Here is an 18374-nt window from a genome sequence, read left to right as displayed (position 1 = left end):
ACTCAGTCTAAAGTATTAACCGAGGAAAAATTAACTTCATGTTAAGTGATGTGCTTGGGTAATGTTTTATCCTGTAGTTACCTATTTTAAAAACACAAGAGTACAGCCAAAAGAGCTGGCAAGATGTTACCTTGGTGCTTTCTTCCACGTCCTTTGAGTTGAGAAGTGCGTGGTTAATTCTGAACACTATCCAGTCGAACAGGGCGCTGTACAGCGATTTAGCCATGGAGTTTCGCACTGTCACAGCCTGAAAGGGAAATGAAAAAAGCTGATTGGAAGTGATGCCTGCCACTAAGATAGGGTTTGCTTCTCAAGCTCCCACATCCGATTTTCATATTTCTCCCTTGCCAAAGCTTTTGTCCGCTATTTTAATTTATGCTGCATACGCCAATGGCCCTGATGCCATTGGGTGTTGGTTGCAATCCCAGGGCCATGCGACATGCCCCCTGACTTTGGCTTGGTTTCTTTTGGTGCATTCAAGCAGATGATGCACGAGATCACACCATAAATCCCATCAGTGAAAAGAAAATAAAAACTATACAAATATTAAAAATATATTAAAAAATTTAAAAATACATATTTAACATCACCAAGATCATTGAAGAGTTTATTCAGGGAGAAAGAAAGGTGGGTGGACATTGCACAGCAACGACAACAAGTGACATGAAAGCACACGCTGGGCAGGCAGTGCCTGGTACCAGCCGAAGGGTTACAAAAGGGCAGGCTAAACCCCCTACAGTAAATCTGTGAGCGTTACTGAAAACTTTGTTTCCCAGGTACTGCCAACATGAGCTACAAATCAGGGCAGGCCGACTGACTGCTCCTCCAACAGCTCTCCTGGCAAGCGGAATAAAACCTCTGGAAGAAAGGCCATTCCTACCACAGTGCTCACGGCCCACAATGCAAAGAGATTTTGCTGGATCAACAGTGATGACAACCAAGATCCAGGGAGGGTGCCTGGGCTGCACCTTCCCAAACACGTGTGCTTCGGGACAGGCACCTACATACGTAACCCTAAAGCCATAATTCATATTTAAGGGCTATCTTTGTTCTTGCTGCCTGTGATTCTTCCTTGGTTTAAACTATTACCTTGAGTTTTATTGGAGTGCTTTGGTACATACTAGTCACTTAAAATCTTATGACACCAGCTGTAACTGTTAAACTTCAGTTCATTTTAGCCACTGTAGAAGAATAAACAAGGGAACAGAAGGTTCACACATTGAGACCTTGAACTACAACGAATCAGTGGCTTGTCACACTTTGTCTTGTAGTCCTTCCCAAGAACCCTCCCTTCAAGGGACATCACCTGAGTGGCCTTATTTCACTGACCCAAAGCAAAAGAATAATGCTCACGTAGCATCATTTCTCTTCAATTAGCTTGTTCCCACCTCTTTTCCCTTTAATTCTTTATGAGAGCATTTTTTTAGTGCGAACACAAGCTGTTCTGCCAACATTTTGCTCTTAATGTGCAATTAATCCAGTACACCGTGTCGCTTTCTCGCCCTCTCAACTTGGAACAGGAGAAGGCAGTAATGTGGTCCGCAACTGCAGATGCTCGTGAGCTCACATTGTACATAAGCCTCTGTACGCTGCTAACCGTTGCTCGGGGGGAATAAAAAAGTTAGATAAGCCACGTTGCAAGGACAATTACAAAATATCACAACAGTTAAGAAGGAATTGCTTGCTTGCCCCAAAAAAGCATTGCTACAAACCAAAACCAAGCATACCATGAAAACAGATGAGCAACAGGACCAAAAGGATTTGTAGCGCAGAACCAAAATAGCACTTTTAAAGACTAAGGGTGAGCTCTTGAAATGTCTGAGCTATCCAACAAGTGTTGGAAAGCAGCTGGCATTTAGCAATCCAAACAGGTCTAGTCTCCAGTAACTTGGTTTTTGTTCCCTTTACTGAAGAAAAGGTTTTGGGGAGGGTTTTTTTGCTGTTTTTATTACAAGCAGCATGGGAGGGTTGAAGGTTTTTTTTCTGTCGTTTTTATTTTTCACATTTTCTCAAAATGTGGGGGAATATTTCAGTGACTAATAAAAAATTTAAAGACCATTCTCTCACTCCATGCTCCATCTCATCTTATTTGATTGGATAAAGCTGGAAAACAATCAGTGCCACTGTCACACCAGAAAAATTCAGTCTCTGGGGAAAAACCAAGGCCAAGACCCAGGAATGTTTCTCGCTGCCATCATGCTTTGTCCTAGCGTAAAGCAGCCCAATTAACTGCTCCAACACAAAGGCATGCAATTAGAAAGGAAAACCATTTCTGTTTAAAGACCACAAACAGCAGCATCGTTTCCTCTATACCGTCACACATGGGTTTATATTGCAATACTTTTCTTTCCCCCTTTTATTAGAGGCTACAGGGGATGTGCAGGTCTTTGCTGAATTATCCTCCTTTTTTCTAAAATAGATGAGGACATCATTAAGCCTGCACCATGCCAGCATTGCCCAGTTTCCTCCAGGGATGTTCAGGGTGGGCTGTAAGCCATGGCTCTTCCACCTCAGCTACATGGCAAGGGCAACCCACGGAGAGCTGCTTTCCTTGCTACACTTGGGACTCAAAACCACAATCAACAGCCCAGGTCTCAGATTCTTCAATATTTATTTTTAGAAGTGATGGCTGTATTGTAAGACCTGATAGGAAACTCTCAGTAAAGCAACATACAGAGAACATAGGCAGGGCAGAGCAGAGCACACACATACGTAGATTTCATTTGCAAATTTGTTGGCTCCTTATGAGCCAATTTCTTCTCTCTGTTTTACCAACAAATCTGGAGAATTCCTCAACAGATGTGCCATCAGAGCAGACTTGTGGTGGTGTGAAAAACAGCGCTGCACCCTGCACGCTCCCCAAACAATGAAATGCAGCGGTGCCGAAACTGGGATGCTTGCTTTGCCAGATACTCGCAGTCTCCTTGCAGGATTTCCACCACACACAGAGCTAAAAATCTGACTTTGGACACCCAAGTTGCTCCAGTGCTGCTGGGTGCTATGGAGTCCCACCAAAAGGGGCTCTCCAAGCTCAGCTCCCCACCCCTGATGGACCTGCTCATGAGGAGCAATGTCCACCAGCACTGGGAATGAAGTCCCCAGCATCCAACATCCACGGCACCCGAAGGCTGCAGTACCCAACCGGCAGCAGCTTTCTAAAATGAGGCATTTTTAATTGGCTTGAAGATTTGAAGACAGCACTTTGCCTTCTTGCAACATTCATTTAAAACGTATCAGCAAAAACATTAACCTATTTCATATGACTCAAGTTTTGTGGTTTTTTTTCCATTTAAATAAATTTTTCTTTAGAATAGATCCTGGATGATGTTACATTATAAATAAAGCCCCTCACTATCCTAAACAAATCTCAACCTACCTAACATGAAGATCATCAGTGAATATTATTTCTTTTCAAATTAAGGAGCTGCTGCAATTTCAAGAGTACGATTTCACATTTCCCTCCAAATTGTTGGAATAGCCCGCTTTGAAAACAAGTTTTCCACTTATATTTTTTATTTAAGCCATTCACCTTGCATTGCCATATGCCACCATGCAGACAGCTCAAAACACCACTAGTCCATAAAACCCTTGAAATAAAAATAAATAAACCCCACCCTGTACAGCTGTCCTTTTCCATATGTTTTGCTTTTTCTTTTTCTGTTCAACAGGGTAAAGCTGCAGAGGCATGGCAGGGTAAAGGATGCTCAGCCTGCCCCGCCATTCCTGCTGCTCACATCACGACCTGGTGTGCGACACTCCAGGCACTCTGGCTTGTGACTCAAGGAAGGATTGCACCATGCACTTACATCCACTCCTATGCAGCATGGCATTTCAAATAAGTGCTTGAACATTTGCTCCTATAGTTATTCGGGTATATATTTATTCCTGTCTTTATTATCCTACATATATTAAATGTGAATATTGTCTGAAATTTATAGGAAATATTACATATGGATTGTCTTCAGGTAGTCACCTACAGCTTCTTGTCTCTTCTGTAAGTGTCGTTACATGACATTTAGGCAGATCTGGAACACTGTGGCACTCATCAAACCATTTTTATTTCACTCACAAAGCAAAATAAAAATAGCTCCTGCAACACCAAAGCAAATCTCTCTGGCATCAAAGCGAGCGCAACATCTTGCACACATACGAAAATATTGCTGACTTGAAAACAAGATCTATCTTAAATGCACTTTTTAACTTGGCAATTCAGGAAATAATCTGAAGGCAAGGTTTTAATCAATAGGTTTCCTGCTTAGCAGGCTTGCAAAGATATGTATTTTATTTATTATATGCTAGAAATGCTACTTGTTGGGGTTGGCCAACTTCTGGATTAAAATATCTGGGTTTCTTTGTAAGACTGTATTGTCAAATTAATTGGCCTGAAAGTTTTCATAAAAGGCATCAGATTCAGGCTACCTTAAAAATAGATATACTTGGGAAACATCTGCCATAAGTATCAAGGGGAAGACAGACTTAAGAATTAAAATCTCTCTTTGAAGTGTTTTGGAGCAAGGACTTAAAGAGTTTCGGCAGCAACAGCCTGTGTTTTAGAGGCGGCAAAAGATATAATCTAAGAAAACCAAATTTGCTCAAATTAAAAGCCTCTGTAAAACACATTTGTATGTGCTCAGTAGATTCTTAATTCATAAGATTACAAACTCTCTAAACATATAGGAACGCATCTTCTGCCTGCTGCTGTCCCTACATCACCACCGCTCCCCACCCCAGGGTCAGGATTTCTTACTCCTGCTATTCTGCACTCAACTGAGATGTGAAACTCTGAGTAAAGGTCTTTTTCTGCTGGCATTATTCAAAATATTTGATGGTACCCTGATAATTCAGGAAAAGCAAAAGGATTACACCTCCCCCCCCCAAAATTTATAAATGGGAAAACAAGTGTGTCAAGTAAAAAAAAACAAAACAAAAAACAAAAAACGAAAAAACCCACCCCACCCCCCCAAAAAAACCACCATCAAACAAAACCAAGAGGCATTAACAATCTAAATAGTATGTCTGCTTAAAAAAAAATAATTAAAAAAATTTCTTCCCTTTCCCTAAAATAGTTCTGCTGGTTGCAATCGAATTAAAAAAAAAAAATCAGTATTTTTTAGTTATTATCTATGAAACTTGAATTTTATAGGCTTCTTTGCTATAACAATACCATCTTTGCATTAGACAGTCCCATACCATCTTCTCTCACAGAACCAATGACTCATGAAGAGCAAAAACTCATGAAGAGAAAAAAGCTGTATGTGATGATGTAAATAGTGGTATTTTAATACACTTTTTTTTGCACTGTTTCTGTTGGCTGCTGTTAAAGCCTGGGGGGGGGGAGAAGGATGACCAGAGCCAGTATAGCTCTTAAGAAAAAAAAATATTTTTAATAAATGCCAGAATGATGGTTTCTTCCACTGTGCTGCATATTCAGAAACCACAGCATACACACAGATAACCAAGATTAAAGCACCCTTTTCACTTCCCAAAACCCTGGTTCACCCAGCAATTTTTTACTCACCCTGACACAATTTGGTTTTTTTTTAAAAAAATTAAATCTAAGGGAGCAATTTCATCCTACAAGCTGCCAGTTGAACTTTGCAGCTTTAAATACCAAAAAAAGCTGGGACTGCCACATCTGTAGTGCTGCACAAGCAGCTGGGCCCCTTTGCTGTACAGTTGTGTGCTGGATGCACCAACTCTCAAAAATTCATTAGAAAAAACACTGTGCGCTTCCAATTTCTTTTCGAACTTTCTTTCCCCTGCATGTCTCCCTGGACCTTCTTGGAGATGCAGGGCTGCCAGAAACAGTAGAACTCGGGCCCATGTTTGTGCAAAGTCTGTGCTGGCACTGCAATGTCACAGATCTTCTGGACTCCGGACTTGGTCCTGGAGCCAAAACCAGGAGGTACCTCCCGCACTTTGACCCCAACAGCGTACTAAGGCACTGGCTGGTGTAGGGGCAACACCAGCACTTAAGATATGTATACGTACAGCACATAATCCAATGGGGACCCTTCTATCCCAAAAACACATCCTGAAGCGAGCGCAGGCTGCCAGCAAGGTGGTCCGTCACAACCAAACTGAGCTCAGTCCACTTTCTATTTACATGGCTGGCTGGGTTTGGTGCTCAAGGAAGGCTTAATTTACGGTACCCTTATCAAACACAGCTCTTGATTTCACCTTCTTGACACAGCCCAGTACAGAAGATGCGCCAAGCTCTGCGCTGCTTTTGGACTCATCTCCGCGTAAAACCAACAGATGACTCAGCCAGGCGCACGGGGAAGAGATGCCCACATACAACCGGACAGATCTTCATCCTTCTCCACCTCCTTTTCCCCCCAGCACCACTGCAGGCTCTGAGGGCCACCCTGGTGCCCTGCCCTCCTGGCAGATGCCCAGGTAACCTTTTAGAGCCATTTTCACATCATCTCCCCAGCGTGCAACCCATGATCCTTACTGGATTCAGCATCTATATTGCTGACTCGCTAACAGATGCGCAAGGGCGAGCAATAGCTCAACTCCAATAACAAAACCCCAAGTATCTGTAAGTCTGTCAGACTATGGGGAATAAATAAAGCCTGGAGTATGGATGGACATAGGAATGGAGATGGGTGGAAACAAATGTCGAAAGGCTTTGAAAGGCAAGGAGCACCAGTTTACTGCACCAGTAACTGCAACAATATCCCGGTGATTGCACGTCCTGGGGAGCAGAAGACAAACAGACCCTGCTGCAGGAAAAACCATCGAGATGCTGTGGGAAGCTATGTGGTTTTAATCAAACGCTTCCATCGCCAAGATGAGCATTTACTGGAGTATGGACCCCACTAACTCCAGCAAGATCCAGAGTGATACTGAAATACAAAAGCCAGATCCTCTCCCCACAGTTACTCCATCCAAACCAAACAAACAGTTGACTGTATCTGGAACAGCAACCGGGCTCCAACATTCAACTTTAAACATTTTTGACCCAAACAAAAACATAGCATGAAGGGCTCTTGTAACTAGCATAAACACTTTCACTAACATTTTGTTTTAAAAAAGCCTGCAGAAAATAAATAACCATTTATGTGCAGTGCATCACTCTACACGTACACTCAGAAAATGAAAAAGAAGCAGAAGCAAAGCCAAGTTTATCCCTTTCGTTATTGCTTAGAAAGTGCGCTATATTGATGTGCTGATCACTTCTGCGTAAGAAATGATTCCCAAGTGGTGTCTGAGAGACAGCTACAGATCTCTAAAGACTTTAAACATCTTAGCTCATTGAGAGGTCTGCCCATCTTCCCTCACTGCTAATGCAAAGGATGAGATAAACTGATCCTGGACAAACAGAACAGAAAGGCTGGGTGATGGGTATCTGGGTACAGGCAGCTCTTATGACCAGTTCATAAAAAAAGCAATTACATCTTAACAGCCACTGAGTTTGCTCAGGAGGGATGCTGAGCATCACTCCATCACGACTACCTCCCAAGCGCAGGAGACACTGCACACTCCTCTCTAGAAAAGTGAGGCAGAAAAACCCAAAGAGCATTTTGCACAGAAAAAAATGCCCTTTAATGCATGCATATTGGGCAGCAGCAATCTATTTTGGGTCACTATTGTAAAAAAAATGCAGCTTATGAAGGGTCTGGGCACCCAGAGCTAGGTTTTTGGATCCCAGTTCTTAAGTACAGACTGAGTTAATGAGAAGCAGACTTACAAAATAGAACTGGAGAGTAAGCATAAGCATCAAACTGAATTAAAGCTCTAATGAGATTAACCCTCCATAAAGTTTATTAACTGTGTCAGTGTGCAACCCTTATCCTGTTTCTTCAGGATTATTCAAATCTATGAAACATCCATAAAGAGATGCTGAACGACTCAGTTGGTCAACATGTTATTACACCTTCAACTACTTTCTGTCAGCATTATGCCATTAAATCCCAGTTTTTCACCAGACAATACCACAGACATGGGAGCGAGGTCAGTGTACCCATTCCCAGATTTTCTAAAAGCTGTAAGTACTTGAAAACTGGCTGTTTAAATGCCATTTCTCAAGCACACCTCTGGAAAATTTGTTGGATCTAGAATAGATTTGTTAGAAGACACCAATGACTTGTTGCTTTGCTGTTAGCTAGAAGACTTGTTGCCTTGTTAACCACAGTGCTTTCCTCCTCCAGTTTTTCAGCATTTCCCCTAGAGCCTGTGTGTGCGTGTACCTGGTGATGGACATAAGTGTTATTTGCTCACACTGGATACACCCATTGCCAGCACCTGTGCTCCCTACAAATGCAAAACTCACCCATCCCCAAAAGTCTGGCTTTGCAAGCAACTCTCCTTGTGAACTTCCCCATAAGAACTTGCAATAGCCCCCAGAAATTTATTTGTTAAAATACAAATGATCTTGATACAGCTGTAGAAACTACCTATGGATTCTTTCTCTCCTCGTGACCCACCAGCTCTTCCATAACACGTGCCTGAACACATGTGTGCGTGGGGGTTTCCTGCCCTCTAGGAAGAAAACAAGCAATGCTCTCCTTTCAGATCCCTGTCGACAAATACTTAAAAAAAACCACCAATTCGAGTAATTCCAGGATGACAAGAAAAATTTCTTTCTGACTGTGAAGTCTGCAAGACTTGGTGTAAAACACAAAGGCAGGAATAAAGTTATTTCAGTAAAGCCAGGCATCACAAAATAACGTTTTCTGATTGTGTATAATAGAAACAGAGATTCCTCTTCTCTTCAGGAAATAAGATACGAACACAGGAAGAAAGGAAATATCCCCTTCTCCCTCAGGGCCTTTGATAGACTTCCTATAATTTCTATACAAGGATGAAAGGTGCTTCCAATGAAATATTTGGGGTGGGGGTGCATGGAAAGGCAACACTAAGATTCTTCCTCTTCAGGAAATCCCTCCAAAAATCAAATGTGTATATATTTTTTTAGTGGTTCTATGGGGGCTTTGTTTATTTTTCTTTTAATATGTGGAATAAATTTCAGTGCATTACCCGATGAATCAATTGGCATTTCTGCTCAGGGATTTGGCACTAAATCCCAGGAACCTGTTGATATCCTACAAAAAAAAAAATAATTCTGTGAGCCATTATCATACACAGGATTTGATCTTTGTTATCATTTGATGTCTGTTTCAAAATCCTTATCAGCCATTCCCATTTCCCCCCCATTTATTCTCTTAAGGTAAAATCTGGCTTCATAATTACATCTGTACTTACTGTAACACAAATGTCTTATTCTGGGATGACTCAGAGGAAAAACACCACATTTTAATATCTACTGAATTTTTGCCTATGGTATTTAGCTAACATCATCTGATGATGCCTCCCTCCCTCTTTCAATCAATTCTGTGGGTTTGAGCAATATATATAATTTTCAAACGGGGGGGAAAAAAAAAAAATCGGGAAAAAAGTGTATTTGTTTTCTTATTTGACTCACAGTATCTATTCAACAAAATTACGCTGTGTGCATAAGTTACGCAATAAATCAGTTTCTATTCTAAAAAAATCCACATTTTTCTCTCAAAAAAATGAAAAGAAAAATATTAGCAATGCTTAGCCAGTGTGAAGAGCTGCCACTACCAGGAATAGGATTTATCCGAGATTAGAACAAGCAAAACCAAGAGCTATTCAAGCTCTCCAAACGCACTTGATTTGTATCTCATGAAGGGGTCTAACGAGCAGGAACAGCCGCCAATCTCCCACCCTCAGTAAACCTTGGACACGCAGTCAATTGAAAACAGCACACATGGGCATCCTGGTGACAATCTCTGCAGCAGTCATGAAACACATGACTAAATAAAACAGACTCAAAATATACTTTTATTTGAATAGGGCTTAAGGCTGCCAGCTACTAATAAGAGTGCTAGCATTGGGCAAGTAGCTACTGCTAAAATACTATTAAAATCCAATTTTCATATCTCCAACACTGTTACTGCTCCATGAGGGCTGAAAAAACACCCTATGTCAGGTGGCTTCAGCTTGGGTTTGTCGTTGTACAGTCAGGAGACAGCTGCCGAGGGTGGCTCATTGGGTCTACCCCTCCTGCCTGAGAGGGAGCAGCGTCTGAAGGGAGAGACACGTAGCTGTGAAGCACAGCTAAATGAGGGAAGGAGCAGAAAACGAGGAGGATGGTGATGAAGTATAGTAGCACTGCACACAAAACCTGCTGGCACACAGCATCCCCTCTACAGTTCACCACCAAAGTTGGGAAAACGTTTTTGGATTTGAAAAAAATAGATTAAAACCTATAAATTGCTGGAATTAGGCACGGCCTAAATCCCTCTTTTTGTCCAAATGCAGGTTTTAGTGTCTCATTCTTATCTCACATCAGCTTCAGCCTGTTCGGCAGGTCCCAAGTCACATGTGTGTGTGGACACAGAATTATGGTTTCCTGCTGGCTTTCTATTTATGACAGAATACATCGTGCGTCTGGTTTACATTCACAGCCATGTCCTGCGGCGGGAGATAGATTAAGCAGCTTTTGTGGTTCACCCTCTGGGTCACGGGACATAGGCTGAGACAGGCAGGCTTAGCTTTTTTTTTTTTTTTTTTTTTTTAAAACAGAGGCTTAACACCCAGAGGAAAGTACTCTTGCAGGATATCAGACTCTAGCTTAATCCCTATCTTGGCATCAAGGAGTATTATATCATACTCGGGCTGGATAAGTATGATGTAATTTTCCATACTCGTATTTTATCTTAGCATCATATTAAAATCCTGTCATTCTCATGTTTGCTTTTCCTAAGAGAACTCTAATCATTAACGCACCATGCTGACTCCAGCCTGCAAAAGGTTCTTTTTAATGATTTTTATGTTTGATTAAAGAGGAGGAAAATTTATTTAAAAGCATCATTGGAAGAAGAGTGAAAAATGCGAGTACAATTACAAAAAAAAAGTTAATTTAAAAAATGCAGTAAACTTTCCCGAAAACACTCATTTTTATATTTTACCTCTACAAATGTACCTGCAAACTATATACTTAAAACAAAACTAAAACCCCTAAGCCTTGCACTACCCACAGCTGCTGGCTCCTGTCTTCCCGGCTGGCTGCCATGTCCTGGCAGAAACATTCCACCATCACCCCGGAGCCGAGGCAGCATGCTGTACTGCCAATGGATTTTATCCAAGAGATGCAAGTGTCAATGAAGTTTTCCAGAACTTATGGGTGGATTTTTCAATGAGAAAAAATAGACTGGAATGTCACTACAATACAATACCAAATTGTTGTCCAATACAACACTGAAACATGAAGGCATTGCAGAATTTTTTCACTCAATCAGTTATAAAGTTCTCAGATTGAGACACATTTTTTCTTTTTGGTACTAGTTTCCAGCTTTACATATCAAATACTGGTTTTTAATTTTTCTTGTGCTCTCCCTTCTCTAGGACCAGTCTCCCAGTACCTTCACAACCACCTTCCTTAGACAAAAGGTCCATCTCCAACCTGCCAGACTGTATGACTCAGAGGTATTTTCAGGGGCTCTCCCAAACTATGCCAACCCCCTTCCCAAAAAATCCCAGCCACAGCAGGAGAAGTCAAATCAATGGCTTTGTCCAGTGAGACAGTCTTCCTGCATCAGGGTATCATCAGGTTGACAAGAAAGCCCTTCAGAGCTACTAGCTTACCTGCTACTCTAGCAAATAAGAAACCATTAATCACTAGTTATTTTTTAAATAAAAATATAGTATTTTTTTAAATAAAAACATTTTTAATATTGCAGTCTTTGTCATGAGTTAATGCATTCATTCTTACACTGCTTCCTCTCTTGCCTACGTTCCCACTGAGACTGCTCAGGCTGTTCCTGTGCTGACACGACTCCCCGGAAATAACAGGTGGTGTCTGCATGCTCCGGCAACCTGCTCCCTCCTGACTTGTGTCCTCCTGTTGTTAGATGCATGTAAATGGGGAAAATGAAGTGGAAAATGTGAAACAAAAAAGTCTTCCGTGGGTGTTGAGGACCCACCTATTGTACCTCAGCTAGTGATAGGCAGGACTTGGAAGAGGACAGATGGGGACCAATCATCCCCATCACAGACTGAAGCCTGCCTGCTATTTATTTTTAAAGACACTTTGCAAGTCCCTGTCTATAATATTGTCATATTGTAGCTGAATATGTGATATGCTGCGGTCATACTTTTCATAAAAAGCACCAGGTTACAGCCAAACCCAAACTAAACCAACAAAATCTTGTTAGCTGTTTTCTGTCTCAGCTGTGGAGTCATGCGGTTACAAGCATCATCTTCCTGAAAAGACTGAAGTCAAAGCCTTCTGGTCTAGACAGCATGGTTAGAAAGTGTCATCTGTAACACATCAAGAAAGAAAAATACCCACCCTCTCTTCCTGAAATAAAACTCTTCCAGAAAACGAGCCTGTGGCTCTCGGTTCTCCCTGTGAAGGGAAGGGTGAGAGAAGGGACACATCAATCACGCGCCCTGAAAGGTGCTCACATCACATGGTCACGAGGCCACCATAAACAGCTGCAGACCATCAGTCACCAGGCAGCCAAATTTGCTGATGGCAAAGGTTTCAAACACTTTTTTTTTCCCCAAACAAAAATGTGTTTTCCTTCACTATGTTCATCCAGAGTCTGTCCTATCAAAAGCATGGACCGAGATCCCACTCAATCCACGTTTTCACATTGAAACTGGTACGGAAATAAATGAATAGGTCACTCAGTGGCACAAGAAGTAGATGTGTGACCTGACCTGAGGAGGAACCTGTAGGCTACGCTTAGGGAAATTTGATCACCACTTTACAGGCACAACGTACCAGCACTCTACCGTGAAGTCCAACACATCACCACAAATAGCACTCGACCTTTTACAAGCCAAATCCTGCCTTTCCATGGGCCCTTCCCAAGCAGAAGACACTATTGTAGAAAAACTTGTTCTGCCAGTGTATCATCATCTTCACTACAGGCTGGGGTTTTGGCAAGCTTCCTCAAAGAGAAATTATTTCTCGTCACAACTTGGCTGTTATAGCCGTAGAAGCAAAGTCTGTGCAACAGAACCTGTCCAGCCATGGAGCTTCTATGCCTCCTCCTCCTCCAGGTACTGAAGAACAGCCTTAAGCTGAGAAGAAATCAAACTAAATTTATTCAGATTGGCATTATATAGAAAAAGCCCATATTCCAAGCAACTGTACCAAAACTACATCCCATGTGGGAAGAGCAGACTTGCTAACCCAGGAATGGCTTTTTCCATTCCTATGAAACTTGTCACATGCATTTATCCTAAACTTAAGCAACAAAAGGGACTCTGTGAAATTAAAGCATCTTTTCAGTAATGAGACGCAATTAAAGGAAATCTTTAAAGAGTCAAGAATGGATTTGATGATAGGAAGGGCAGCTGGGGTGGGGACGTCCGTTATGGGCAGAGTAGTCCATGGCAAATCAGCATTTGCCTTCTTAAAGTCACGATTTTGGACTTTGCTCAGAAATCTTGAAATTCAAACATCTTCCTTTTCTCCCAGACTTTAGTGCCAAATAAATAGCATGAATGCAGCTAAGACACAAGAAGTTTCATGGTGGCACAGAGCAGCAGAATGACCATAACAGCTCTGGCACACGAGTGACGGGTTCCCCAGGTGTTCAGGTGTACGTTGGCAGCCAAGAAGGTCTGCAGGTCTGGGAGATCCTCAGAGACATGAGCTCTGTTCAGCCAGATCTCAGCATCATCTCCCATGCACTACTTTGTGGGAAAGTTAGGGCATATAATCATATAATAACATGAAAACATAATGAAAACAGGTTAAAAAAAGACCGAACGTCAATGGACTCTAGTCTTTCTAATAAAGGAAGGATGCTGTATCCCATGAAGAAACACATGCAGGACACCAGTCTGATAAAACCACTAGTCTCATCTAATCTGTATTCTGTCACCAAGCACAGCTGGTCCTTGCATTTTGAAGGGAAAAATGAGAAACTTAATCCCATGAAACAGTTTCTTTTGAAGTTCTACACTGACAGGTTGCCCTCATGTCCTGAAGCAGAGACGCTTGCTCGGCTCTTAAAAGCTTTGTGGGGTTTCAGTTTTATTCTATTAATATTTATCTGTTAACTCTGAATACACTCATCAACGTACCAGGTCTTCAAAGGAGCCCTGCTAAGCTCCTGATGCTAATAACCTGTGGTGACGAGTCTCCTAAGCTAATGGGGTTTGGCATATGTAGGTGCTTCCAGCAGTTTTGCTACTTTCTATGCCATTAAGTGTCCCTGTCCTCATACTTCAGGACTGAAAATTTTCATTCCACTTTCTTCATGCTATTCATTATTTTCTCTCCTACTTTTTCTCCTCTTAAGATTTTCAGTCTGTTAAATCCTCATGATTAGTTACAACTATGATCTTTTCCTTTGGGTTTTTGGTTTGGGTTTTTTTTGTTTGTTTTTGTTTTTTAAACATCTTAGGTAATGTTATGCCATTTGGCCCTGAAACTCCATTCCTTTTCTTTTTATAATGGTCTGAAAAAGGCATTAGACAGTACCACTACTAGCACATAAGCTAATGAAACATCACTCAACTCTTTGCTGTAATGAAGTACTTTTTTCCCCTCATTAAGGTCTGCTCCACAAGGCTTCTCCATCTTGTGTCTCTGCCAATTAACTGTTACCATGCCAAAAATTAAATGTTCTCTCCAAGCCTAAGCCACTTACGCAGCACAGTTTATTGTCCAAAATAACCACCCTGTGATAGTTATTCATGAACATGCCAAGTGGCTTCTATTCACCAGCAAGAAATTCATCCCAGGTGAAGGAGGTCAAGGTGAAGTGACACTTCATGACATGGAAAAAAAAAAGTCTCATGGCATCATGCCACCGGAACAGAGACATGTGCCTACCCCACCGCTCCTGGGCAAGAAGGGTTTCCGCCTCTCCCCCGTTCTCCACACAGCACAATACTGGTGTTTACTAGACTTCTACTGAGCTTATCAAAAGGACACAAACCCAACTCTCCTTCCACTCCAAGGACTTTCTCTAGGTTGGTTAATTGAGCCAGAACAGACCCAGGGATGATGAACATCTGAGACAAAGGACAAAGCGAGGCTGCCCAGCCCTCAGCAAAGGCAGACAGAAGACCTGGACTGTCTTCTCCTGCTTTACTGTCATACTAAAACCACAGTTCAATGCTCATTACCCTCTGCTTTTTTCTGCCATAGCAGGTTTTCAGGAGACTGAATATTTTGGTTAGCAAATCTAACCTGAATTGCATAAATGCTTTTCTAACTAATCATTAGCTGATTTCACATGGACCTATAGCTGCACATATTTATGCAGAACAAAAAGCGCTTCACAGATTCAATTGCGATTTGAGTGCTCTGCACACCATCACGGAACAGTTCAACTGTGTCCAGCCATGGCCACATAACCACCTGCCTGTAACACTCATTTGCTAAATAGCATATAGCCATTTAAGCAAAGGTATGATGGCACATTACATCCTATAAAACCTTTCAAATTAAAATTTTCAAAATATCTTGGCATTACATAGAATTTTAGCAGACCCCAAGGAACTAGGGATACTTAGGGCAGTGCGGAGGGACTTAAAAAAATGTTTGCATTCCAAGTCTTGCTGTCACAAGATAGAAGAGTGCTATAGGGGCAGGAAATAACATGCCTCTTTTTTTGTGCTCCACAACATCTGCTTGCAGGCCCCCCCCCCCCCCCCCCCCCCGGGAATACAACCCAGTCCCCTTCAGTTCTCTGGTTTTTAAGACAACCATTTTCCAGTTACAATTATGAACACACATTAAATTAAACACAAGTCATATTTATGGTGACATCACATCAGACAACTAGCTCCTAACAGCTTTCAAAATTAAAGGGAGGGAAGAATCAGGTCACTTGTTGCCCAAGAAGTTTTCTCACATATTGTATTTCCATTCTGTTGGCCAATTTCACATCAGGTTTCTTCCGGAAGTGTGAATGAATTAACTAACCCACCCTTAGGGATAAAATGTCCTTGGTCACAAATGGCTGAAAGCTACAAAAATCTGCTAAACCGACATCTTTTTGCAAAGTCATTCACTTAAGAAATACCATCAGAACTAAATTAATTGGAAACATCACGGAAAAAACTATTTTCTGGAGCAGTGTAAAAGAGGACTCACTAACAGATGTATTTACTTTGATAATGAGTTTTTCCTCATTCGATGAAGAACATGGGAGAGTACAGAGACTGGTGAAAAACAGAGAAGCAGGTGGCAGACACCAGCCTGACACACAGAACATACAGGATGGAAACATGGTGGGGACGGCTGAGGGGCTCAGACACAGGGCTCACCTCTGGCGTGATGCAAAGGGGGAGTGGGTACCACCAGCCAAGATGCTGAATGGATACGAGAGAGGTACGTGCTTCAACTAATGGCCTTGGAGACTTGCAGTAAGCGGAAATGGGGAAAAACTGAATTCTTTGAATTATTTAGATAGAAGCAGGAAGACAGACACAGCCCAGAAGGGCAGTGCCTTGCACAGGTTAAGATGATGCTCAGATTATACAAGAAGGATCAAGATAAAAATTTTTAACAACTCCCAAGTTCTCCACAAAGATTTTACTAAAGTGCTCTGCTCCTGCATTGGCTGTGTGTTTCCTATCAAACATCAGCTAAGCCATTTAATATTTATCATGTTTGGTTGTTGTTTTTTTTTCTTTTACATATCTGAAGTGTGGCTTATGAAACTTCCCTACGTCAGTAGGAGAAGTGCAAAAATCCACATAATAATATATGAAGAAAATGCTAGAGTCTGGAGTTGAGGGGCACTTGGGGAAGGACAACAGCAACCCCTAGCCTGTGTTATTATTCTGTTGCCATTAAAATCCTTTTTCCCTCATTTCATCTGTGTGCCTGCTGTATTTTACCTTATTAGGAAGAAGAATACTGTGGCTGCAGAGAGATCCCAGCGTTCAAGACAGACCTGAATCAAATACTCTGATCATCCCAGACACCACTGATGGCTCTCTTGCTCCCGTAGTCAAATGTCTTTTCGAAGGGTCCTTACCACCGCATTTGATTTGCTAAATGAAGTGGACTTGGCCAGCTCACTGTTACTAAATGCTGTCCTCACCCTCCACAGATACACCATGATTTCTCTGGAAATGCATTAACTGCTGCTAGCTCCATTAATGCACCATCTCATTCTTGATAAAGACATAGGCAGCTGGTTTGGACAACAAACCCAGACCTCCGAACACAACTGCAGCCTTTCATGTCCATGCAGCCTTTTTTCCCCAAGTTTATCTACAGTGTAAAGCTTCTAAACCTTAGCACTAGACCAAATTACGCAGTCATTCCAAACACCACATTAAAATACCATCCAGCTACTATAAAAGGAAAAGTGAATGGTTTCAGGAGGCAGCTCTGCGGCAGACAAGCCAGTGTGGCTCTGAAGATAAGAGGCAGCTGCCAGAGGTAAATATAAGCATTATTTATGGATGTGGTGTCCTCACTCATTTAAATTTCGACAAGTGCTGGAGATGCAGACTGAGAGCCAACGGGCAGCTCTCCCTGCAGGGCTGCAGATACGTGGTGTCTACTATCAAGCCCACGTTTGCCATCAGTGCCACAGCAAGGAGAGGCTGCAATTACAGAGCAGTGTTGAATTTTACCTTCAAAGCCAGGTCTCTCCTTGACTGCCTCTTTTTCATTTCAGAAATACCAGTAGCTCCAGCAATGCAGGAATGTACTTGAATGTTAACGCCATGGTCAGATACAACCTCTTAACAATACAACACAATTTACTGAACAATCAGAAAAATCTGATGGCACATTACACTTTGCAGAGTCTTCCTGAAGAACCACATGCTCATTCCATAACCCTTGTAATGCCCTGAGGACAGGCACTGACTACACGCCAAGAAACAACCGATCACACCTTGAAATGGGAGCTCAGTTCACAAGTTTATCTGCTGCTGGCTGTGGCCCTGCTCAAGCAGATGCTGCCGTTGCATGTCTTGTACCCCCCTGGGCCAAATAAAGTAAACCAAAATCTCTATGTGCTGGGAAGAACTTAGAATTTTATCAGCTGAAGAGAACTTGCTCGGTTGAAGATGACTGTACTGGCAACTCCTGGTACAGAGGAGGCAGTGCTTTTGCTTTGTGGGACTTCAAGACAACATTTTAACGCATTAACCTGATTTAGGTCCTCCAAGGTCATCCAGCAGAACAGCTGTATGCAGGCAAGACTGAAGAAGCCTTACTTACTGAAAGAAACAGAGTTGGCAAAGCCAAAATTTAAGCCCAACTAAAAAACGGCATGCAACTCGCTGTGGCATAGCCCAACATGACTCATGGGGGCAAAGCCATCAAGAAAAGTCGTAAGTAGCACAATATGAATTAACAGAGAGGAGATGGTTGTTAATTGCTGTTGTCACCTTCGACACTGTAG

General features: G+C 42.0%; 1 protein-coding gene across 10 annotated transcripts in view; it reads right to left on the bottom strand.

Moving 5' to 3' along the window:
- Positions 1 to 18374, bottom strand: part of MYO9A (myosin IXA) — a 184219-nt gene that overhangs the window by 76541 nt on the left and 89304 nt on the right. For all 10 annotated transcript variants that reach the window (XM_055818976.1, XM_055818992.1, XM_055819003.1 and 7 more), the window contains one exon: positions 131 to 247. In XM_055818976.1, the coding sequence (XP_055674951.1) occupies positions 131 to 247 (117 nt within the window). The remainder of the gene's footprint in view (positions 1 to 130; positions 248 to 18374) is intronic.

Source organism: Falco peregrinus, chromosome 1 (genome assembly GCF_023634155.1).
Source record: "Falco peregrinus isolate bFalPer1 chromosome 1, bFalPer1.pri, whole genome shotgun sequence".
NCBI classification, from domain to species: domain Eukaryota; kingdom Metazoa; phylum Chordata; class Aves; order Falconiformes; family Falconidae; genus Falco; species Falco peregrinus.
Note: the sequence above shows the minus strand (reverse complement) of the source record. Positions and strands in the feature narration are given on the sequence as shown.